This window comes from Cyprinodon tularosa, unplaced genomic scaffold (assembly GCF_016077235.1).
Source record: "Cyprinodon tularosa strain WSP-4 unplaced genomic scaffold, ASM1607723v1 ctg631, whole genome shotgun sequence".
Classification (NCBI taxonomy): domain Eukaryota; kingdom Metazoa; phylum Chordata; class Actinopteri; order Cyprinodontiformes; family Cyprinodontidae; genus Cyprinodon; species Cyprinodon tularosa.
This window is the reverse complement of record NW_024039376.1, coordinates 574266-600396: the sequence shown is the minus strand read 5'-3', so window position 1 is coordinate 600396 and position 26131 is coordinate 574266. Positions and strand designations below refer to the sequence as shown.

Sequence of the window (26131 nt, the reverse complement as noted above, 5' to 3'; positions counted from 1 at the left end):
CCCATAAACAGAAACCCTAACACTCAAACATTACTCATCTTAAGGTAAAGTATTTAAGTACTCAATTTTGAAAATACTTAAGTATTCAAAAGAACATGAATTTAAAATAACTTCAGTATTCTAACATACAAATTAATTTATAATAGTACATTTCTGTATAATTTACTGAGTAGTTTTAAAGAACCTTGTAATTTTCAGGAAACACTTGGTATGGTCATTTATGTTATTCTGTGTTTTGCTGTTCATTTGTCCCCTGGTAAAACCTCTCAAAAGACCTCTGAGAATGCTCTGTGCCATCCAGAGACCCCTGAGCCCCATGTTGGATTATGCTGTGGAACAGTGGAACAGCTCTGGAACAATTTACCTCCAAGGCCCCTTTGAGGGCGCTCTGACCTCTAAGGTCTCCTTCAGACAGGCACTTCTCACCTCTTTGGCCACTCTGTGGCTGCTTCTTATATCCTAGACCGCAATGTGTGCGCTCCTTGTCTCCTTGGCCCCTCAGTGGGCACTACTCATCTTCTAGGACCACCCAGGGGCATCCATTACCATCTGTAGTGCCTCATGGTGAATCTGCAGCACCGCCTCTTCCTGGGTCTCAAGCTGTGCAGCCTTTTCCTGGGTTTAGAGCTCATCATGTGGGTCTTTGGGTCACAGCATAACAGTGGAAGTTTGTTGCTTCCTCTCTGGCTCCCCAAGTGACTTTCTCTGATATTTGCTGGTTTTTGATTCGGAGTATATTTGTGTTTTTCCCCATTACATCTCAAAGACTCACCTCTGCCTCCAGGTCTCTGCTTTCGGGTGCTCAACCACCCTGCAACCAAACACTGAAAGAATAACCTCATCATTTGTGATGACGTTTACAAGCAAGTACAGTTAAGGCTACATCAGTCCAGTCTCGAGGTTATTACACTTGCTAGATATAAGGATAGATGAGGATAGACTTGATGGTGAGAATGATGGTGATTTCTACAGCTCTGAATTGTTTTGGACCAAGATACACACGTAAACCCCTGTTCTGGTATGAACCCACCAGGTGGCTCAGGCCATCTGGATCAGGTCAGTTTCCAGTCAGAACCAGACCTAGAAAGATTAATGTCTGGAAAGACTCAGATCAGCTGAATGTCCAAAGAATTTATTTTTCAAGGTGTCTATCAGGCTGAGTTCTGCTTTGTCCATTTTGTCTGGTCTGTTCTGTCATTTTTGGGTGGAGGTTTTTGAGGACCCAAATGCAGAGATCAGGAGGCAGAGCTGAGCCTTGCATATTTAATTAGGCAACTAAGGCAGAAGTCCAAAAATACACATTTCTAAGAACCAAAAATAAGACAAAATCAGGGAAAACTCGAATAAACCAAACAGAGAACAGGACCCTGGCGTATAAAGCCTGAAATGGCCAAGCTCCATCTTATATCAGAGATCTGATTGTTCCTTATGTTCCTAACAGAGCACTTCGCTCTCAATCTGCAGGTTTACTAGTGGTTCCTAGAATTTCTAAAAGTAGAATGGGAGGCAGATCTTTTAGTTATCAGGCTCCTCTCCTGTGGAACCAACTACCAGTTTTAGTCTGTGAGGCAGACACCCTGTCTCCTTTTAAGGGCAGGCTAAAACTTTCATTTTTGTTAAAGCTTGTAGCTTTAGGTTATCCAGTGCTATATCTATAGTTATGCTGCTATAGGCTAGAATGCTGAAGGACATAGGGACCCCTTTTTCCATAATTCTGTGTCATTCTATCTCTATTCTCCACTCCTGCAGTACCCAATCTCTAACGCTATCCTCTCTTGGCTTATTCTCTGACTCTGACTGGTTGAATGCTCTCTTCGTCCTCTCCGTCCGTTCCAGCACATATCATCATTAGAATTTCTTTTAAGTATTATTTCTTCAGTATAGGGACCATAACAGGGGCCAGGACATGATTTACAGGGTCACTGGCCCCCGTTGGCCCCTGTCCAGAACCGCCCATGGCAGTACGGCAGTAAGGCAGTAATTGTTAGCCTAGAAGAGGAATCAGGGAAACGGTCGATAGCTGGTGTTGAGGCCCAAATGCCAACAACTCCTATGTGTTGGAACAGACATGGTTACTGATAGGTCCTATGGATCTATTTTATTTTTTTTTCTTTACAAATAATGTTTTACTAATTATTTAAAAACAATAAGGTGATAGCTTCAGTGCTATTGTGATAGGATCTCAGGTTTCATCTGCGAAATTTATTTTTTTTTTCAAAACAAAAAATACTCCAATTTTTACAGATGAATTTATTAGTTTTATTGAGTTCTAATTCAGTTTTTATAGAAAATGGTAATTTTCACTTAAATTAAGTGAAAAATATGTAAAATTCCTAAATTGTGCATGTATTATGACCTCATTAGAAATATCATTTTTATTACTCTAAATTTTTAGATGAGTTTTCAGAGTTCCTTTCTGATTTGGTATTAAATACTGACAGGGTCATCATAGTGGGAGATTTTAACATCCATGCTGACATTGAGGGCGATAGCTTAAGAGCGGCCTTTGATGCTATCTTAGACACTATTGGCTTTGTTCAAAATGTGAATAGTCCCACACATTCTCATCTTCATACTTTGGATCTTGTGCTGACATACGGCATAGAATGTGAAGAAATAACAGTATTTCCTCACAACCCTGTCCTCTCTGACCACTTTCTAATAACCTTCAGGATTACTTTAACAGAGTTCTCCTCCCCCAAAAGAAGGTTCAATTTTAGTAGATCTTTATCAGATAGTGCAGTTATAAATTTCAAAGAATCTGCTTCACTTTCTCTCTCCTCTGTGTCGCTGAGCAGTGCTGCAGAGTGCAAAAGTATAGCTTATTCCCCTTCACAGGTTGATGATTTTGTTGATGGGGTTGCTAGTTCTCTGCGTACTGCCTTAGACAACGCAGCTCCTTTGAAAATGAAAACCGTTAAAAATAGAAAGCTTGCTCCTTGGTTTAATGCAGAGCTGCATACTTTGAAGCAAAATGCTAGGAAACTGGAGAGAAAATATCGCTCCACAGGCCTGCAGGAGTCCTTCCTAGTCTGGAAAAATGGTTTACTGCTGTATAAGAGGACCCTTTGTAAAGCAAGAGCAGCATACTTCTCCTCATTAATAGAGGAGAATAAGAATAATCCTAGATTTCTTTTTAATACAGTTGCCAAACTCACCCAGAGCCATAGCTCTGTTGAACCGTCCATTCCACCTGCTCTTAACAGCAATGATTTTATGGGATTCTTTATAAATAAGATTGATCTTATTAAAAATAAGATCATAAGCACTCCTCTATCCGCGATTGTACCTGAGGTAGTCATGGAATCTGAACCGGGTTTAGACTGCTTTGATCCAGTTGAACTCTCTGAATTAGCAAAATTATTGTCTTCATCTAAGCCTTCAACTTGTATGTTAGATCCAGTTCCAACCAGGTTATTTAAGGAGGTATTCCCTTTGATCTCCTCCTCCATTTTAGATGTGATTAATCTATCTCTGTTACAGGGATATGTACCTAAAGCTTTTAAGGTTGCTGTAATTAAACCTCTGCTTAAGAAACCGTCTCTTGACCCAGATGACTTGGTTAATTATAGACCTATATCCAATCTTCCTTTCTTATCCAAAATTCTTGAGAAAGTAGTTGCCAAACAAGTTTGCGACCACTTACACCATAATGAACTTTTTGAAGAGTTTCAGTCTGGCTTTAGAGCTCATCATAGCACTGAAACAGCTCTGGTGAAAGTCACTAATGATATTCTCATGGCCTCAGATAATGGACTTGTATCTGTGCTCGTCCTGTTGGATCTTAGTGCTGCATTTGATACAGTTGACCATAATATTCTTTTAGAAAGACTTGAATATTTTGTTGGAATTAAAGGAACAGCACTAGACTGGTTTAAATCTTATCTATCTGATCGAATTCAGTTTGTTTATGTTAATGATAGATCTTCAACACACTCAAAGGTTACCTGTGGAGTACCACAGGGATCAGTGCTAGGACCAATTCTCTTTACTTTATACATGCTCCCAATTGGTAGAGTTATTAGACAGCATGGGATTAATTTCCACTGTTATGCTGATGATACCCAGCTATATCTGTCTATAAATCCAGATGAGCTAACCCATTACATAGATTACAAGCATGTCTTGAGGACATAAAAACCTGGATGACTCTTAACTTTCTGCTTCTGAATGCAGACAAAACAGAAGTTATAGTCTTTGGACCAGAGTCTCTGAAAAAGAAGCTGATTAGCCAGTCGCTTCATTTGGATGGGATTAAACTGATTTCAGATAATAAAGTAAAAAATCTTGGTGTTATTTTTGATCAGGACCTGTCATTTAAATCCCAGATCAAAGAGGTTTCTAGAATTTCCTTCTTTCATCTGAGGAATATTGCAAAAATTAGAAATCTCCTGTCCAGGGGTGATGCTGAGAAACTAGTCCATGCATTTGTTACTTCAAGGCTGGACTATTGTAATTCTTTACTATCAGGAAGTCCACAAACTGTAGTTAAAAGCCTTCAGCTGATCCAAAATGCTGCAGCCAGAGTTCTGATGAAAATTAAAAAGAGAGATCATATCTCTCCTATTCTGGCTTCTCTTCATTGGCTTCCTGTTAAATCAAGAATAGAATTTAAAATCCTCCTTCTCACATATAAAGCCTTAAATGGCCAAGCTCCATCTTATATCAGAGATCTGATTGTTCCTTATGTTCCTAACAGAGCACTTCGCTCTCAATCTGCAGGTTTACTAGTGGTTCCTAGAATTTCTAAAAGTAGAATGGGAGGCAGATCTTTTAGTTATCAGGCTCCTCTCCTGTGGAACCAACTACCAGTTTTAGTCCGTGAGGCAGACACTCTGTCTACTTTTAAGACTAGGCTGAAAACTTTCCTTTTTTATAAAGCTTATAGTTAGGGTGGCTCAGGTTATCCTGAGCTCTCTCTCTATAGTTATGCTGCTATAGGCTTAGACTTTTGGAGGACATAGGGACCCCCATTTCATCATTCTGCTTCATTCTCTCTCTGTTCTCCTATTCTGTAGAATCTGTTTGTTCAATCTCTAACCTTCTGCTCTCTCTGCTTTTCCTCAGAGTAGCTTTGCCTCGTCTGTTCCTGTTTGGCTGTGACGTCATCCAGGAAAGAAACATCAGCTGTGCTGCTTCCATCAACACCCTTGTTTGTAGATGTTGGAGATCGGACTGTCTTCCAGTGTGGTCCTGTTTCACTGGCCGTGGCTGGGTGGATGTGCTCTCTTCATCCTCTGGCATGGGAGCTGCCTTGGAGCTCGTCTGCCTGGCTGTGTGTTTCCTGGACGGGGCCGCCTTTTACAGCTGCTTTTTGTATCTCTGCTTCTGTCTCCTTGAACCCCAGTCGGCCTCAGCAGATGGCCGCTCACACTGAGCCTGGTTCTGCTGGAGGTTTCTTCCTGTTAAAAGGGAGTTTTTCCTCTCCACTGTCGCTACAAGCATGCTTAGTGTGAGGGATTGTATTTGAGTCAATGAGTCAATGCAATCAACTGGTTTTCCTTAGATAGAAAACTTTGAATCAATTTGACTGTATGATCTGGTTGAACTGCAAAGTGCCTTGAGATGACATGTGTTGTGAATTTGGCGCTATATAAATAAACTGAATTGAATTGAATTGAATTGAATTAATTATATTAATTAGACTTCCTGTTTGGGCCTGTTCACTTCCTGTTTGGATTAACTGAGTGTTGTAGCTGTCCAGACGATCTCCATCTGAAGTTAAGTTATTTTTTCTTTTCTTTTCTTTTTCTTTTTTTTTATATCTCTGTATCTAAGTAACTCTAACTGACCACAACTACTTTAAAACATAGCGTCTTCTGCTGCACTTTTCTACTGAGCACTTGTCAGTTTCACACGGTTTTATTTCCTGTAGTAAGGAGTAGCTAGCCTAGGCTACCACTAACTTAGCCTTGCTATGGCTTCTCTCTCTCCCTCCCTTGACTCTTTTCCAACTCTTCCTTCTTCCTCTCCTCTCTCCTGCTCTCTGTGTCAGATGTTCAGTTATTCCTCTGCCTCCTTTATGTTGGGATCTGGAGATGTACCACCTTTCTCCAGCAGAGTGCGCTGTGGGTCTCCTGGGCTGGAGCCCTCCAGCAAACCTGACGCTCATCAACCCATCAGGAGACCTACCTACATAAGCAGCAACCAGACCTTCCTTCGACGCCGCAGTGTTGACCTAGTTTGGTTAGCGAACCTGAGCCTCTGTTACCTGAAAGAATCTTAGTTGTCTCTTGAGTGAAACCTAATTCTAATCTGCCTCTGTCTTTTGCTCACAGGAAACCTGTCTCAAGTCTGAAGCTCTGGATGAGCTTTAACCTGCCTGCCAGCCCTAGTGAGCCAAACCTGAAAGATTTCAATCTGGATTCCTCCTGCTGCTCTCAGAGAAGAGCTGGAATCTCTGATCAAGGTCTGCCATTCATTAATCAGAAGTTAGACGCTGCTGCTGAGCACTCTGCTGAACCAACAGTCTCTGGACCCAACCGGTTCCCTCTCTCACAAGAAAGCTTGGACCTCTTCAAGGTAGAATCTGAAATATCTAAGACTCAATTAATTATCTGACTGCCTGGCTAATCAAACTGTCCGTCTCTGCAGACATCAGTGAACCCAGCCCGGACCAGTACCTGAACCAGTTCATGTCTTTGTGTGAAAACCTTTTCAATAAACTCTGTTAAACTTTTACTCAGCCTCCGTTTGTGTTCTGCATGTGGGTTTAGCCTTAAACCAATCATGACACTTGATAATGATGACACAATGATAATGGTATGTGTAATAAGTGTAGTATTTTTGTAGCTTTGGGGGCGAGGGTGTCAGAGTTAGAGTCCAGGCTTCAGACTGTTGAACATCCAGGAGTTAAAGTAGGCCCCCCATGTAGCTGTCCTCCAAAAGTGCCTGAGCAGCCAGGCGATTGGATAACTGTACGCAGAAAGCGTAGTCGTGGATCTCACGACCAAAATCTAATAGATTAGCAAATATTCCCAAAGGAGTAAATCATGATAATCTAATTAAAATTAAAATAACTCCAATTGGGGAAAAAGTTAAAACGATTAAATGTGGTCTGTTTAACATAAGATCTCTTTCCTCTAAAAGTCTGCTAGTTAATGACTTGATTTAGTCCTTTCCAGGATCCAGTGAACAAGCCAGATGTTGAATCCCAGGACATGCTACTTTGCCAGGGACCTTGTCATGTTCTTAGGCCACGTAGTGTCCAGGGATTGTCTCAGGTCTGATCCGCTGAACATGGACAAGGTGAGAAAAATGGCCAACTCCAAGCATCCCTTCAAGAGTTCAGTGCCTTCTTGGCCTACACTCCTATTGTTGGAGATTTGTGTGTTAATTCTCCCAACACTCTGCAGCACTAAACCAGCTGGCAGGGAAGAATGTACCCTTTGAGTGGTCACTTGAGTGTGAGGTGGTTCATCTACCTCAAGCAAGTACTCATATCCTCTCCGGTGGTGATGCTGCCCAACTTTCCACTCAATTTCAAGGTGTACAATGGCATCTCTAAAGACTGTTGGGGCAGTGCTGGCGCAGGAGGTAGAAAGCTGTGAAAGCGAGGTTCTCTCTCACACAGACACACACAGAGAAGAGATTTTGCACCTTCAACAGAGGGTTATTGGCCTTGGTGCCAGCAGTGTGTGAGTTCAGTGCATTCTCCATCATCATGGACAATCGCCCTCTGCTGGGCCTCAAGCACATGGCTATGTATAATGATCCAACTGGACAAAGGTGTAGGTGGGTGCTTGAGTTTGATCTGTTTGACTGGGTCATGGTGCACAGGAATGGCTCATGCCACATAACTCTTGATGCTCTGTCCCCCTGCACAGGTCCCCTAACACTTTCAAGCCAGATGCTCCCGCTGTAGGCTGTATGTGTTGAGGGGCTGCACAGTACTCCCTGAGCCCACGGAATGGAAGGACAGTGCAGATAGAACAGTCCTGTTACTGGCCCTTCATGTTGAGAGAAATAAGGCAGTGGTGTGAACAATGTAGGGTCTTACAGACTCACAGGAGCCCAGCTCCACTTTAGTTTTGTTTCTCATTTAATAAACGTTTTGAAATTTCCTACTGACTGTCTCTCCTTGAATACTGGGTCCATCTGTCCAGTTTCATGACAGTTCCTGCCACCCCTGCTGCTTGGAGTCTTCGCTCCCCTAGAACAGATATCAGCCTCGGATTGGTGAAATGCGCTACGGACGTGGGAACTTGCCAGAAATACCTACATGTTTGATGGTATTGTTGACAATTTACCACTGTCTAGAAGGTTTACTTTCCAGGTAATGTGATGTCTATGTTGATATATAATTTGTCTAGATGTTAGAGAATAGGAAGTAGTGGAGGTATTTTCTTTCCCTGTTTTTCACAGATACAGTTTTTCTGTGTCCCAAGTTCTTTTCACGTGAAATATGGTTGCTTCTTGTTGAGGACGGAACATGTGTAACAGACTGTTCTGTGTATGGAAAAGAAGGTGTTTCCCTTTCAGTTGCCAGACAGCGGCAGTTTAATTGAGTTCACGGCAGGGGGAGCATGTGAGTTTTTTTGCTGTTGACAAAAAAAAAGGAAAATAAATGGTGAAGTGGGTTTACTGCTTAACATGCTGTCCCGTCTCCTACATCTTGGTACTGGTTACTGGCTTAAATATTCATTTCCTTCACTTGTCTAACTTTCCCCGGTTTCTTATCAATGTTAATCTGAGACACCTGCTCCTGGCTCCATTTATGCATCCAGTCATCTGAGCCAGATTATTCCTCTCCAGGGGCATGTTTTTAACATATCTTAGTGCTTCTGATTCCCTGGTCTGCCTCTTAACCACTGAGCCTGCCTATTCCTGTTCTGATCTTTTTTCCTGACCTGGCTTCGGATTCCTGGACATCTGAGCCTATCTGTTCCTGTTTTGATCTGTTTGTCTGATGTGTCTCCGGACTCCTGCTTGTTCTGTGGGTCTGCGGCATCTGGGACACTCTGGGCAGCGCCCACCACATCATGTTGGCAGCCCAGCAGCTGAATCCCATATCCTACCTTGTTCTCTGGGAATGGACTGAACTTGTAAACCAGGTTAGTGACTCACATCCATAAGCTTCCTCTGTTGGATTTACATGGTCACTAACCTGTGTTTCCTCTCTTCAGAGTTAGCTTGAATACTGGGTCATCTGTACCGAGCCTTGACAGCTTGTTGTTTTCTAAATATACATATAATGTATTTGCACAGTATTGAGGAAACCAGAATGCTCCGCTATACACATATGTATATGTGTAGAGAAAGAGAGAGAGAGTTATTATAGACGGACTATGTAGGTATTCTTTTCCATTTTTAATGGTTTTGTGCTGAGAGCTCTACAGGAGAAGGAATGACAAGTTGGATGTAGTGACTGTCTTAAAACGTCGCCTCAATCAGTCTCTCTGAGTGGGCCTCTCAATGCTCCAAAATAACCTTCCACCCAAAACCAAAAGCCTCTGACTCTCTAATTGTGTTTGGTCTTAATGCACCATAAAAATCAGTACACAAAGGTACCCACTATTGCTGAAACTAAAAAAAGAATAACAAAAACAAAGTATAAAGCAGACTATTTATTCTCACATGTTGATGCAAAACCATCACAAATAGACCAGTCACTGGTAGAAAATCTGACAGACAAAAGCCTGTTTTATGTTTGAGCTTCGCATGCATCCAATTTAATAATATTAGCACCCACACCTGTTGGTGCTGGGTCTACCTAAGCACTTGACCTAGAAGAAATTGGGATTACGCACATAACTCTAAGTGGAAAACCATGGTGTTGAGTGAAATCTCCACTTTGGCCACCTCATAAAAACATCTTATGAGGTTGACCTTAAATAATAATCATGATCAACATGGTTAAAAAGTCTTCCATAGCATGAAGAGGCTTTGAACATTTTTGAGATATTTTTGTTGTTTACTTTTACATTTGTAAAAGTACAATCAATACTCTTACAGGTCTGTGCCCTGCACTGACCCCAAAAGTGGGTCCAAGGGGAAAAGCAGCATGGAGTAAAAAAGCTATTGACACTGTGTTCCATACATTTCATTTCAACATACGAGCATCAAATATAAGCCACCCTTAATGCTGCACAAAGTTTGGGGTCAAATGAGACCAGCAGCAGGTGGTTTCTGTGGTTTCAATAAGATGAACACAACATGCTCTATGTAGGCTATGTGTTTAAACTCACCCTGAACAAAATAGGTTACATGACAAGCTGAACTCTAAATGCATATTATTTATTAGAGCATCTATATAGAAATGCAAACATAACAACCTTTTATATTCTAAAAGTTCTGCAGTAAACGTTTTAGGTTTAACAACAGCTTTTATCAATTGACAGGAAATATGAAAACCACTGAGGATATAGAACAGTATAACCACAGGCTGCTAACATACAACATCACATTTCATTAACGGAAAGGTATAAAAAGAATATAATGAAAAAAACTAAGCTTATTTCTGTTAAAAGTTTGAAAGGTTTCCATATATTTATAATCTCTGATCTCTAATTTCTTATCCATTGAGACAAAGTGGATCTTTGATGAGTTCAGTAAAACTAAATAAATGCAGACATCTCTAAATATAATAATGAAGATGTGATTCTCTGGTGTAAATAAGTCAGATCATCCAATCCTTATCCTGAGAGGAAGAGGACAAAAAGAGAAGAAGAGGAAGAGGTCATATCCACTCAGATTGGCACGTCTTCTCCTGCAGATTACAATTAAAAACGTTTAGGTTAGTTATAGCCTTGTAAATGCTGTAAGCTATCAGTGTATTTACTATTTAGGGAATGAAGAGGTTACCTGTGTTTTTTTGTTGATATAAAGATATCATCAGTAGAGTGGAGATCAGGTAGGGACAAAACACAACCAGGTGAACGAAAATACGAATATTTGAGGTAGCTGAAGAATTAATCGGGTCTGGAGTGGTTGTACGAGCTGTTGAGATGGGCAGAGTTATAAATGTTGGTGGAGCTGGGGTTAATTTACATGTAAAGAGAATTTAACATGACAGGTGGTTTTGTTATCAGTGTTGAAAAAACCTTGAACATAGAACCAGCTGGATGGAGAGTCTCCATGACCCCTGATGTTACACCTGTAGAGGCCTTCATCAGAGCTGGTCACATGACGGAGGGTCTTGCGACCTGAAGGTTCATTGCCAATAAAAGCATCATCTCTAAAGAAAGCAGCTGGGAGGTTGGAGGGAGTGGTCTTTGTTAGACAGCTCAGAGTGACGTTATCCCCCTCCATCACAGGGAGGACAGGACTCTGCAGGATCACTGATCCACCTCAACACAGAGACAAACTACAGCATTTCATCCATTTCCACACAGCTTCATCAACACTAACTCCACAGTCTGATCTTACCAGTGACAGTGAGCTGGATGCTGCTGCTGGCTGCTCCCTCTCTGGACGAACACCAGTAAACTCCACTGTCCTCTGGGACGATGTAATTCATCTTACAGGTAGAACCAGCTGGTTCCCCCTATCCATCTTCACATCGAGTCTCGGTTCCTCTGGTTGTGTTCCTCCATACAGTCCATCCAGCAGAGCTGCTGTTCTCCTCACAGCTCAGAGACAAAGAGTCTTCGTCAAAGAACTGAGAGCTGCTGGGAGTCACAGTCAGAGCAGCTGCTGGAGTGAAAAAAACATTTTAGCAAACTTATCAGATCCAAAATTGGGAAAGAAACATCATCAAGTGTTAGAGGAACCAATCACAGTACAAATTTACAAAGTACTTCAATGTTATATTAACAATAAGTGCTTCATCTGAATATTAAGGTGTCAAACAGGAAGTGAACCAACCTTGGTTTGTTGTGCAGCTCAGCACTGAGGTCAGAACTAAAAAGGAAAAAAAAATCCTTTTGAACTAAAAACTTTGTTTCTCGCATAAAACCAGTTTTACACCTCCGATAGTTTCCATTTAGACCATTACTGTAAATGTTGATCCAGCAGGTAGTAAATAGCTCTATGTCCCAAAGTTCTATTAATATTTTCTATGTTTCATCTGTTCTCTTCAGATTCCAGAAGAAATTCTCCTCAGTGTGTTTTAACCCAGTTCCAGGCTGTTTCCCAGCCTCTCCTCCATCATCAGTTATCTACAGAAACCCAGGAAATGTTCAGAAAGAATCTCTACTTACTGAGCAGAAATCTGACAGATGTTTCCTTCATTGTGTCTCTCAGAGCTCTGACAGAGATGTTCAGAGGCTGAGAGTAAAACCTTCCTCTGTGGTTGAGGGGCTGCAGGAACAGGAAGTAAAATGTAGAGATGTGAAAGCACACCTACATGGTGCTAGCTGTAGATTCGTGGAATCGCATCACTTCCTGTTGTGATGTGCTGTGCAAAGGTTTGCACGAACATTTTCTCTGTATTTGATATATTGTCAAATGCAGAGGGATGGCAGGCCTGCCCCACATAACAACTGCAAACGTGCAGACTGGTTTATGACATACAATGTGGGAAATAAGTATTTGAACTCCCTGCTTTTTAGCAAGTTTTTAGCAAGGAGATTGTTCCCCAAAAATCTTGCATTACTGTACATGGGCCCGGTCAACCTCTCCTTAATACAGTGCAGTCGCCTTGTATCATGTGGAGAAAAGCAACCCCAAAGCATGAAGCTACCACTCTCATGGTTCACAGTAGGGATGGTGTTCTTGGGATAGTACCCATGATTCTTCTTCTTCCAAAAACGGTTTCTCGAAATATGACCAAAAAGTTCTATTTAGTCTCATCTGACTACATGACTTTCTCCCATGACTCCTCTGGATCATCTAAATGTTCATTGAAAAACTTAAGATGGGCCTTAACATGTGCTGGTTTAAGCAGGGGAACCTTCCGAGCCATGCATGATTTCAAATTATGGCTTCTTAGTGTATTGCAGTAACATAAGTAATATATACAGTGGGGCAAAAAAGTATTTAGTCAGCCACCAATAGTGCAAGTTCTCCCACTTAAAAAGATGAGAGAGGTCGGTAATTTTCATCATAGATATACCTCAACTATGAGAGACAAAATGAGAAAAAAAAATCCAGAAAATCACATTGTCTGATTTTTAAATAATTTATTTGCAAAATATGGTGGAAAATAAGTATTTGGTCAATAACAAAAGTTAATCTCAATATTTTGTTATATACCCTTTGTTGGCAATGACAGAGATCAAACGTTTTCTGTAAGTCTTCACAAGGTTTTCACACACTGTTGCTGGTATTTTGGCCCATTCCTCCATGCAGATCTCCTCTAGAGCAGTGATGTTCTGGGGCTGTCGCTGGGCAACACAGACTTTCAACTCCCTCCAAAGATTTTCTATGGGGTTGAGATCTGGAGACTGGCTAGGCCACTCCAGGACCTTGAAATGCTTCTTACGAAGCATTGTCATGCTGAAAGACCCAGCCACGTTTCATCTTCAATGCCCTTGCTGATGGAAGGAGGTTTTCACTCAAAATGTGACGATACATGGCCCCATTCATTCTTTCCTTCACACGGATCAGTCGTCCTGGTCCCTTAGCAGAGAAATAGCCCCAAAGCATGATGTTTCCACCCCCATGCTTCACTGTAGGTATGGTGTTCTTTGGATGCAACTCAGCATTCTCTCTCCTCCAAACACGACGAGTAGAGTTTTTACCAAAAAGTTCTATTTTGGTTTCATCTGACCATATGATATTCTGCCAGTCATCGTCTGGATCATCCAAATGCTCTCTAGCAAACTTGAGACGGGCCTTGACATGTACTGGCTTAAGCAGGGGGACACGTCTGGCACTGCAGGATTTGAGTCCCTGGCGGCGTAGTGTGTTACTGATGGTAGCCTTTGTTACTTTGGTCCCAGCTCTCTGCAGGTCATTCACTAGGTCCCCCCGTGTGGTTCTGGGATTTTTACTCACCGTTCTTGTGATCATTTTGACCCCACGGGGTGAGATCTTGCGTGGAGCCCCAGATGGAGGAAGATTATCAGTGGTCTTGTATGTTTTCCATTTTCTAATAAATGATCCCACAGTTGATTTCTTCACACCAAGCTGTTTACCTATTGCAGATTCAGACTTCCCAGCCTGGTGCAGGTCTATCATTTTGTTTCGGGTGTCCTTTGACAGCTCTCTAGTTTTGGCCATGGTGGAGTTTAGAGTGTGACTGTTTGAGGTTGTGGACAGGTGTCTTTTATACCGATAACGGGTTCAAACAGGTGCCATTAATGAAGGTAACGAGTGGAGGACAGAGGAGCCTCTTACAGAAGAAGTTACAGGTCTGTGAGAGCCAGAAATCTTGCATGTTTGTTATTGACCAAATACTTATTTTCCACCATATTTTGCAAATAAATTCTTTAAAAATCAGACAATGTGATTTTCTGGATTTTCTTTCTCATTTTGTCTCTCATAGTTGAGGTATATCTATGATGAAAATTACCGGCCTCTCTCATCTTTTTAAGTGGGAGAACTTGCACTATTGGTGGCTGACTAAATACTTTTTTGCCCCACTGTATACACACACACACACACACATCAGCAGTGCTGTGTCCGGCTCCCAGATCAGCTTCTGTGATTGGTTGATGTGGCTCGATGAGAAAAGTTCAATTTTTTCAACTGCAGCATCTGTGGCTGTGAAGCATGTTATGTGCCTCAGATGCTCAGAAGCTCATGAGGCACTGCTTCAGCTACACAGATATGTCAAGATGCACTGCTCCTGTTGCTCTAGAAGTAGCATATCTCTGGCAGTCTATGGGTGAGAGGTGGGGCAGAGCCTGGACAGGTCACCAGTCTGTCACACAACAACATACAGACATTCACTCGCTCACACCTAAGGACAATTTAGAGAAGCCAATTTACCTAACAGTCATGTTTTTTGTGACTGTGGGAGGAAGCCAGAGTACCCGGAGAGAACCTATGTTGTTCAATAGCTGTTAAAGGCTTCGAACTCTGGTGAGATCATGACTGGCTCTTTAAAGCCCGGGTCCCTCCAATTGTTGAAAAGAGATTACCAAATTACCAAAAGAGACTACCAAATCCCTCCCTGATGTGATGTACTAAACTCGCATAAAGTTACCTCTAGGGAACCAAAACCCTGTAATTTACTGGATTCGGACCCAAGATTCAACCACGACAGATCAGTGACATTTAAAGTATTTATTGAAAATGAAGCAGGCCGGTTATCTCTTGATAACTGGCCGGAACAATCTAGAGGCAGAGGGACAGGTTAGAGGCTGCAGTGGCAGGTTAGAACTCAGGAGTTGACGAAGGACTAATCTGGTAACAAGAGGAGCCAGAGCGCTGAGTGTAAGTCAGAGACAGGCAGGAGGCTTCGGGGAGAGAGACGTCCACTTGTTTGTGGGGGCAGACCGTTGAGCGGTCGACAACTGTGCGGGCTTTTTAGGGGCTTTAGTCCAGAGACAGTCCAGGTTCGGTTACGGGGTCCAATAAAGCAGCAGAGGTACAAGAGGGTGTAATAGAGGAAATTTTTCCGATTCCAGTTCCGGGTCCAATCATCTGATAAACACAGAGAGTAAAGGGGGCAGCAGGCCTAGGTACTCAAAGGCAGAAAAAGGCTTCAGTAGCACAGGTGGTCAATCCGGGATCCAGTATCAGGACTCAGACAGGCAGACAAATCCAGAGAGGAATCAGACAGACTCAGAATCAAGGGGACAAAGACAGGTCCGTAGGCAGGCAGGCAGACATGTTCCCAATGCTAACTGCTGGAATGTTCCTATTGGGCTGGCTCGAAATGATCTGGCACTGGAGACTGATCAGGACGGAGCTTATATGCAGGTGGCGACAGGTGAAACCAGTAGAGCTAATTGCAGAGAGGGTGGAGACTGAACCAGAGAGTAAATTGGAGGCAGAATCAGCTCCAGTGCCAGGATCATCACAAACCCATGCCAAAGTAACATTGAAGTCATCCTTAATCTATCAATATATTGTATTAAACAGGCCAAAACAACTAGTGCTATAGTTTAAAAAAAAACCTAAGAAGAGAAACAAACCGAAAACGGAGCGATGTAACATCCATCCATCCATCCATCCATCCATCCATCCATCCATCCATCCATCCATCCATTTTCTAGCATGCTTATCCCGAGTGGGGTCGCAAGGGGAGCTGTTGCCCATCTCCAGCAGTCAACACCCTGGACAGGTCGCCAGTCCATCGCAGGGGATGTAACACTAAAAAGTAATATTCCCCTTTAAATGTCGACCTATACAAAGAAGTATGATTAAATCTGATTACATTTGGCCTACACTTTCATTTATACTTTTTCTGTAGTATCTTTAATCTTGGACAGTGTCTTGGAATCAAACAAATAACATAGATCTGTTGAATTGCTAAAGGGCCTCAGCGATCTTCTATATAAGAAGTTTTCAATAACCTCTTTCAGGCTGGTTTCTGCATTGCTTTTCTGATCGATGGTTCGGTCTTTATGGACCACAGGCCTCTGGAAAGGGACATGTTTTTCTGTATCCTTATCTCTTTTGTATAAACAAACAGACCAGAAACATGCAGAACAGTAGCTAACTCTCAGATTCATTGCTTTAACTCAACCATCTTAGAATTGGTTTAGGTTTCACAGATTCACTCGTGCTAACAGGTCCTAAATCTAAACCAGTTCATGTGGTGCTGGCTTCATGCGGACTTTATCGTCCTGCAGACGGTCTAATCTTCTTACTCACTGTCTAGGTTATGTTTTGACACTGCAGCTAAACTTTGCACATGTTTTATGTTTATTATGTAACAGTGAGTGTTTGAAACAGTGATGTTGGAAGCTTGTATTTTACAGTCGAACATAGTTTACTCATCGCTAATGCCCAATACTGTTCCCGAAGTCATCAGTCAATAGCAGGCCTTCTTCACTCCAGTTTGGCAGTCACTTTTATTTAGTCTTTACACCTAAACTTTGGTCCAAAGTTTAGGTATTGTTTACTCTGCAGCTAAGAGGCCATTCTAATCACATCTGCTATAAACCGGTTCTGCCAACAAGAACAGAGGATTACAAAAGACTGTGGTTAAATTGTTTATGATGCCTAAGGTCAGATACAAACCATCAGCCTTTCAGAGAAACTCAGAACAAGGAACAGAAAGTAGAAACTCTCATTCAGATTCAAAGATAACATCACTGCTCATAAAGTTTTTTATGATCACAGGACCAATAATGTCTGACTGAAGGACAGAGTCTGGAACAGGTCTACCTGCTTCAGAGGATTAGCCTGATCCTCAGGTAATGAAGTTTGAAATGTTAATTTTAAAACTGTGGGGCTTTCCAAAAGTGAATGCAGAGTGATACAGTTTTTTTTTTTTTTTTTTGTAGACTGCGGGGTGTTGCCATGATAGAAGGCACAGGTAGAGATGAAGTGACTCTTTTGTGATTTTATTTAACCCTGGTGAGTTGCTGTCCTCAGCCACAACTCTGACAGAATACATTTATATCTCCAGCTCTTCCTCTGCCTGAGATGCACTGTAGTTCTGGTGGGGGATCATCACTGCAAAAAATGCAAATCTAAATAAGTCATTTTTTCTTAAAATAAGCACATTTAGTCTTGCATTGAGGAGGCAAGTAAGATACTTTGCCAATGGAACAAGACAGTTTAAATTTGAAATAAGAAAAAAAAAAACTATTGCATTGTCTTAACTTAAGTAGATATTAACTAATTATCTTATTTCAGGGGTAAAAATACTAATTCCATTGGCAAATATTCTTATTTACTTACTCAAATTAAGGGTAAATAGGTCTAAATTTAATACATCTTTACTTATTTCCAGATAGTTTTTTCAGTGATAGTATTTGGCCTTTATTTACATATTAGTTTTTGTCCAAAGTGTTTTACACTACATTCAGTCATTCGCTAATTCATGCACACTTAAGATGGTAAGCTACTGTATATTGTAGCCATAACTTGCCTGAGGCTTTTGCAGGGCAACCTCCTGCAGCCGACACCATGTCGCTCCCACTGAAGAGAAATAGCTGCTGTTTCTTCCTCTGTCGTGACTCAGCAGGTTTCTAAATGGAGCACTGCTCTTCCTGTCTTCCATTTTGAGTAGATTGAGAAAGTGTCCTCAGCAAAGACAGCTTTCACTGTGAGAAACCATGCTGTTACTGTTCAGGTGAATCACGTTAACAGCATGTAGAATAGCAACAGTGTTTATAAGACTAACTCCTTCCTCTGGGCTCACAGCCAAGTGCAGATTAAATTTAAATATATTTATGAATTACTTCTTCCCTTTATGTTATGGATCTGTAACTGTAAATTTAAATTCAATCTGGAAGACTCTTATCAGCTTCACCTCAACCACCCGCGATGTCCCTAGTTCGGCTCCAGCCAATCAACTCGGGGGTCGTACCTTCTTCGAGGCCATTCACCTTTTAAGATCACTTTCATTTAGCCCCTAGTCTAGCTTCTCTCTCCTGCATGCAAGCAAACTTTCACCCACCTCCATCCCATCTCCTCCCTCATTCCCAGTCCCTAATCATTTTCTAGGTTACTCTAGCACTGGGGTGTCAAAGTGGTTCCAGAAAGGGCAGTGTGGCTGCAGATTTTCTTTCCAACCAAGCAATAGCACACCAGACTCGAGTGATCTCATCTAGGGAGTCCAATCTGAACATGATGACTTGATGAGATGAATGGAGTCTGGTGTGCTATTGTTTGGTTGGAAAGAAACCCTGCAGCAACACGGCCCTCTCTGGAACCACTTTGACACACCTGCTCTAGTATATGTTGTTACACAGCATCAAGGTTTTCTGCCAGGGCCTGAGCGCCAAATAACTTATTTTATTTATGTCTTTATCTGCTTCTGTCTCCTTCAACCCCAGCCGGCTTTGGCAGATGACCGCTCACACTGAGCCTGGTTCTGTTGGAGGATTCTTCCCATTCAAAGGGAGTTTTCCTCTCTACTCCAAGCATGCTTGGTGTGAGGGATTGCTGAAGAGTCAATAAGTCCTCACGATCAGCTAGTTTTCCTTAGATAGATAGAAATATTTAAAAGTATAAGATTGTAATATCTCTATAAATAAATTGAATATTTTCTTTTTGCAGCTTTTTTTTCTGCGTGAGTCGCTCCAGGTTGAAATACATATAGCTAAATATATTTCAGTGAATTAAAACCTCCCGTTTTGTTTAGAAGAGGGAGAAGAAATTTGGAAACTCAGGAGATTTACGATCATTAAAACTGTCTCTAAGGTCTGTGGTTTTCAGTGTTAAAATCTGACCCTCCTTCAGACAACCTCAAAGTATGTATTTATTTTCTACTATGTACGTCTGATTGAGAACTAAAGGTTATATCTTCTTATTCCACTTTGCTGTAACCAGATAAATATCCCAAAGGTGTTTCTTGCTCTACCTGCATCAGATCTGTAATCTGATGCTCAGTCTCTGAATATCAAATGTTGATGTAAATCTGTGGGGCGAGGCCAGTTTTCAACTGCCGCCTGTGTGAGGCAAGTTAATGTAAACACTAGCCAAACCAGCATTAGCAGAAAAACTGTTGAAAAACTATGTTCACAGCTGGTGGTGAGGTCAGGATGGATTTAGTCTAAATTCTGTTTTCAGGATATGTTTTTCTTGCAGAAAATGAATTTTAGAAAGTAAAAAAGCAAAAATATACTAATAAGAATTAAGTTTTATATATCTACAAATGTTTTCACATTTTAGGTGGCTGTTCTGACATTCATCAACATCAAGCAATATGTATTTATGATATTTGAAATAGATATTTTTATGGTTAAATTAATACAAATGCTGACCAGTAATATTAGTAGATTGATTTATAGACGTCCGTAATCTTTATTCTAGATGTGGAGAATGTCATTTTGGTTGACATGGTCATTTCGACAAATAAAAAATGTTTTTTTCAGATATCAGGGATACATATTCAGTAAAACTAGTACATATCAAAACGGCTTGCCATAAGTTGTGACAGTGATAATATTACGGGTTAACTTCTTGAATGGTAGTAGATAAATGTATCTATTCAGGTGAAATCTTCTGGCAGCAGGTGAGGATGAAGAACAAAAACAGTGTTCTCACATATAGAAGCTGTGCATCATCTTATGGGTCCCTCCCATTTGCAGCCGTGCTCTAGATGTTATCATCCCAATAAATGGCCGCTATAACAAGTTATCAGTCCCATAGAATGTCTTCAAATTGTGTCGGTAGGCTCATTAGGTTGTTATCATTGAGTGAATCCTAATCCTAAAGTAATTCATTTTCTCCCGCAGAATTAATTAATACATTTTTGTGTAGCCCCAAGCCAAAACCATGGACCAGGTGGCTCCCTCTTCCTCCAGGCCCCAGACTCCGGGTGGCAGCCGGAGAACAGGGGTGTGAGAAGACCAAGATCCTCCCTGTGGCTGCTCAAATGTGGTGTTGTTGCGTGTTGCTCTCAGATGTAATTAAAACTGGGAGTACCTGGCGAAGCCCCACCAGGGGACGGCACGGACCAGGACCGAGACAGGGAGCCAGACCCAAAGCCCTTCTGAAATCCTCTTCCCTCTATCACCACCCCCCGCCCCCCCTCCGGAGATCTAATCCCTCCCCTACATTAACATTCAAACCGCTCACCACACAAGACATCCAGGCCGAGATCATTCCTACTCTCCCCTCCCCTTCCCCCACTAGCAGAGTGCAAACCCACGAAGGGGAAAGCATCTGCCATAGGTGTTAATGACCATGCCCCCCCCCAGCCCAACAGGCCCCGAGGCAACCCAGCACACCAGAGGCCGCGGCAGGGGCGGACAGCCGGGCGTACACTGGCCCAGACCCCAAGCAGTACTCCCCACAGAACCCGAACCCCCACTGGGGCCCCCGCTCGAGGGCAACGCGCCCCAGGGATCCCAGACCCAGCCAGCAGTAGGGCCGGGCACTGCTCAAAAACCCCTGGCGCCGGCACCAACACCGACACCCCCACCCCGACACCGGCTCCCGAACGACACCCCACTGACACCAGCCCCACATCGATCCGAAGAAAAAGATAACCACACAACACAACAAAGCACAAATCCCGAGCCCCATTCCAAGCTCTGATTTCCCCATTCACGAACAGCCGCAAACAAGTCAGTGTCCAACACCCACCACGACACCGCAAGGACACCTCCACCCAGCCGTTCCTCCCCAGAAATGTTTCAAAATGAACAATCGACTTTGTTTGGAGAGACATTGGACACTTTCTTTCTTAAGTCACAGGAAGGATTACACTACAGGGGGCACAGAGACTAATTTTACACCTAAACCTCAGAAGGACGGCTGGTGTGCAGCTGATGAGATGCAGACATTAAGGAAGTGACTGGATGCCCACTGCTTTGGATGAGAACAGGCCACTGGCAGTAATGGGATGATGGAAGGTCATGGGATCATCGGACAAGACTGATGAAAAAGGTAAGTGAACTGACACACCAGATTTCTTATTCGCAATGAAAGATTATGAGCGATTTATTCAAAACAGTTTGAAACGGTCTGCTAAATATTCTCCATGTCATCAGGGGGTGAGCTAATCTTAAATAAAGGAATGAAAACAATGATTTAGAGATGTTTTACTATGTTATAGTGTGGACTGGGTTTTTTGAGAAATAGATTGGTCAGTTTAGCAGAATATTAAAGGAACAACAAGCTGAAACTTCAACATTTGGGAATAGTAAAGCAGCAATAACAAAATGTAATTTAGAAGAAATTAGAACATTTTCGGAGCAAATGTTTAAAGCAAATGATGATATCTTTCAATATAAGCGTTATTGATGAAGACTTAATGAGTTAATTGTGCTTATGGCGATTCAATATCAGGCCCAGGAACTAAACCTTCACCAGTTTTAACTGCGAGCAGATTTAAAGATAGCATTACAGAAGCTATACAATTTTGGGGATGGGTAACTATACTTTTTATGCACAAAGCAATAAGAATACCTGACTTTACGTAACCTACACTGCAAAAAATCTAAAACTATATAAGTCATTTTTTCTTAAAATAAGAGCATTTGTTCTTGAATTGAGGAGGTAAAAGAAACATTTTGCCAATGGAACAAGACAAATTACACTTAAAATAAGAAAACACAATTGCATTGTCTTATTTCAAGTGCATATTATCTAATTATCTTATTTTAAGAGTAAAATTACTCATTCCATTGGCACACTGTCTCATTTAGCTACTCAAATTAAGGGTAAATACACTTAATTTAAGAAATGTTTACTTATTTCTAGATCGTTTTTGCAGTGTACAGCTGCAATCAATACTTTAGATGGAACTGCACACTTAATATGGTAGTTTATTTGATATAACACATATAAGAGGATATTATATTGATCTGGTCAGGGGTCCAGATATGACAACAACCTATTGACTGGTTCTGGGGATGTTAAAGCAGATTTTGTTTTGTTTTTCTCATCGGAGCACCCTTTTTTTTTTTTTTGGAGAATATTTTAAATGGACTACAGCTGGACACTTGGCATAGAGGGGGTGCAGTCGAATTCAACACCTTCAGGAACTGTGTACTGCTGAGTTTTGGGAACGCAGCAGCAAGTCAGAGTACAATCCTGTGCTCTGAACAGATGAATGATTCAATATGACATTTCCTCTTGAAGGGAGGAACATCTTTGACGCTCTGTTTCCTTCTGCCTCTATGTGATACTGCTGATGACACAGGTAAACACTTATCCTTCAGGGGGTGTGGGGACACGTGGCCCCCAAGACTGTTAATGATTAAGGCTGCTGTGGTAACAGAGGGAAACCTGATGGACTTGTCCTAACATCGAACTCTTTTGCATGTTGAAGAGGATCACTGCTCCAAGATACACTTTCTCTTCCAAGACCAGTAGCGGGATGGCTCCTGACCAGTTTCCCACATATAGATCCACTCACATAGACACACACACATACTGTCGCGTAATAACACACCCACACACTGTTAACGACTCGAAGAACACACAGGGGTCCACATGGGAATGAGGTTTTTTTTCATACACTAACATTTAAGGCTACAGAGTCTGATAGGGGAGTTTTAAAGAGGAATCTGCGCCAAGCTGGTTATTCTTAGAGATTAAAGAACTTCAATAAATTTCAATGGGGAGAGGATAAGAGTAAACCAAAAATGCAGTTATATGTTTAGATGATGCTAAAATTTAATATGCTATGACGTAGAAATAGTTTTAAAATTTTCTTTAGGTTTTCCGTGAATTGAATGTTAACATGTGTAAAACAGGGTTAAATGTTTTCTAAATATCTACAGGTTCCTTGAATGAGAATATATTAGTTGCAGTGATTTTGAGCTTATATGAACAAAAAAAATATATTCAACATCTGTGCAGATCGACAACATGGCATTGCACTCTCTCCCTTTCAGCGATATTCACTCTTTTGCGATTTTTCTTAAGGTGTCCCATCTAGCTCTAGTTATAACACAGGTATTTTCGATACAATTGTCTAATATGCGCACGCAGCGAGCAGGATTTTCATCTTTATCATGCGATCCACGCCGCTTACTGGGCGCAGCCATCTTTGTTTACATGCCGGCCTCCTCACTGACGTCGTGGCGTAGTAATCGCGATGCGCTGATTGGTCGGAACTATATCTGGGAGGCGCTGATTGGTCGGAACTATATCTGGGATGCGCTGGTTGGTCGGAACTATATGTGGGACGCTAACAGTCACATCATTTGCATATGGCGGAAGGAAAATTAGTTCAAACTTCACGCTCGAATTGTTTAAATACTGCAGAATGTCTGCGTGTGGAAACTTAATGTAAGCTTGCTGGTGTGATATATTTTCAGACTATATAAACAGATTTTGGGATGACGGGATGACATCATAAAAAAGCTAGCGTATGGCCTAAAAGCCACTCCCTCCTCTCGCGTCACTCAGGTTGCTTTCAGGAGGCAAACTTGACAGCTCTCAAAAGGAACCGGCGATTAGAAAACATCATTTTGTGACAGAGACCGACTCATAACTATTCGTTTTCAAGAACTTTAACCTGTACAGAGATCTGTCCCAGCTGGAGGAGATTGTGGCTGACTTTCTGGATCTAACAGACATGGATGTTCTTTATTCACTCTTACTTTCGTTCTTTTTTATGAATGTCGTGTCAGGCAACGGTGAGTTCTTTAAATACAGTGTTTCCGTGTTTGGGGCTCGATGGAAGCTGTTTAGTGCTACCACTGCTCTAAATAAAAACAGGAATAATTTAATGCCTTTAAGGCGGAGTGAAAAAAAACTAAATGATTAAGTGTGTGTGGGGGGAGGGGGGGATTGAATCAGCCCCCTATATCTTTTGCCAAAACCATTATTTTTTAAAGATGTTTGCAAGTAAATTGGAGCTTTATTTTTAAGTTAAGAAACATCATATTTTTATTATTATTATCTTTCGATTATCCACTGCAGTATTCGGAAGTCCCCCCAGCAGCAATTTCTTCTAACCGGTTGAGCAACTGATACAGATTTTAGGAAGTCTGTCAAGTTGCTGTGCATAAGGCTGGTGTGAATGAATGTCTTTCCTTGTGACCAACTGACATATAAAGTGCTAATTCATGCTTTTACATTACATAAATTACATTTTATTGAATTTTAAAGCTATAATCAATATTTAAACAATTTAAATATTAAATAATAAAATATTTTAATAATAATAATAATGCATTTTATTTGAACGCGCCTTATCAAAACACCCAAGGACACTGTACAGGCAGATAAAACATTAAAAACTGGAAGCTAAAAAGTACAAGCATAAAGATGCCACAGAAAACAAAACAGCAGGAAGTAAAATAAAGCCAAAGGAAGAAAACAACATTCGAGTGATGCGTGGGAACTAGATGGGATAAGACTGTCTGAACAGGAAAGTTTTGAGTCTGGATTTGAAAAGAGGGAAGGAGTCCAGAGTACGGAGATCCGGAGGGAGGGAGTTCCAGAGGTGGGGAGCAGAGCGACTAAATGCCCGGTTCCCCGTTGTGACCAGACGGGCCGAGGGAACGGAGAGCTGGAAGGTGTGCAGTGTTGGGCACGTTACTTTGAAAAAGTAATTAATTATAGTTACTAGTTACTTCTCTCAAAAAGTAACTGAGTTACTAACTGAGTTACTCCACAATAAAAGTAACTAGTTACTAGTAAAAGTAACTATTGCGTTACTTTTGCGTTTCTCGCCCCCATAACCCTCCCCACCCAGCCCCCACCTTCTCGCCGTGTGTTTCCAAAGCCAGCTGAATAGAGCGGACGACAAAGACAAGAACCTGCAGATCTGGTGAAATTAATAACTAGGGATGTCTAATTCTGAAATCCTGTGTGTTTGAGTTGTTATAGATACTGCAACATCTATCTATCTATCTATCTATCTATCTATCTATCTATCTATCTATCTATCTATCTATCTATCTATCTATCTATCTATCTAGATGTATACTCTGTGTGTGACATAAAATATGGATCTCCATCCCTGCCACAAGGCCATCAAATAATGTTTAAAATAAAAAATACAGTAGGTTGAAAAGGCAGAGTATCCATCCATCCATCCATCCATCCATCCATCCATCCATCCATCCATCCATCCATCCATCCATCCATCCATCCATCCATCCATCCATCCATCCATCCATCCATCCATCCATCCATCCATCCATCCATCCATCCATCCATCCATCCATCCATCCATCCATCCATCCATCCATCCATCCATCCATCCATCCATCCATCCATCCATCCATCCATCCATATAGGCTTTCATTTGATCGTTCACGCTCTCCATAGTTCTCCTGTGGCGCGAGCACAGGGCGACTGTTGCGCGCCTTTAGCGAGCATGCGCGTTTCCTGTCGCTTGCGCGGTGACTCGTGCCGCCTGCGCTGTGCGGGGATGCAGAGGAAACCGTATGTGATGGGGAAACGCAGCTCGACGTAACACCGGTATTTCCATGTGGAAAACGCTGTTTGCTGCTGGATCCTCCTCACTCTCCATCTCTCTGTGTGTGCTGTACGTTAACACCCGCCAGCAGAAACACCCACCTACCCAACTGACAGACGGAATCTCACTATACATCAGCCATTCTCATCCTCCCCTCTCTCATGACAAGGCGCGCACCTCTGGATGACCTAAAAAAATAATCTTTAATATCTCTTAAACAAAAGTAGCACAAACAATATTTTTTTCTGCACAAATCTGCACTAACGTTGCACTAACCATTCAGTCTATTTGCAG

The 26131-nt window shown here is 41.7% G+C and overlaps 2 protein-coding genes across 2 annotated transcripts in view; both read right to left on the bottom strand.

Annotated features, from left to right (window-relative positions):
- Positions 1-9747: 9747 nt before the first annotated feature.
- LOC119798648 (high affinity immunoglobulin gamma Fc receptor I-like) overlaps positions 9748-26131 on the bottom strand; it is a 75533-nt gene continuing 59149 nt past the window's right edge. The window contains exons 5-6 of the mRNA XM_038308205.1: positions 10804-10938; positions 9748-10708 (exon numbers count right to left, since the gene is read on the bottom strand). Of these exons, the coding sequence (XP_038164133.1) occupies positions 10689-10708; positions 10804-10938 (155 nt within the window). The 3' untranslated portion in view covers positions 9748-10688. The remainder of the gene's footprint in view (positions 10709-10803; positions 10939-26131) is intronic.
- On the bottom strand, positions 10946-12191 carry LOC119798640 (Fc receptor-like B). Its single transcript, XM_038308193.1, has 3 exons — positions 12141-12191; positions 11368-11634; positions 10946-11288 (listed from the first exon to the last, which is right to left on the bottom strand). The coding sequence occupies exons 2-3, from the start codon at positions 11456-11458 to the stop codon at positions 10981-10983; spliced, it is 399 nt and encodes a 132-aa protein (XP_038164121.1). The 5' UTR covers positions 11459-11634; positions 12141-12191; the 3' UTR covers positions 10946-10980.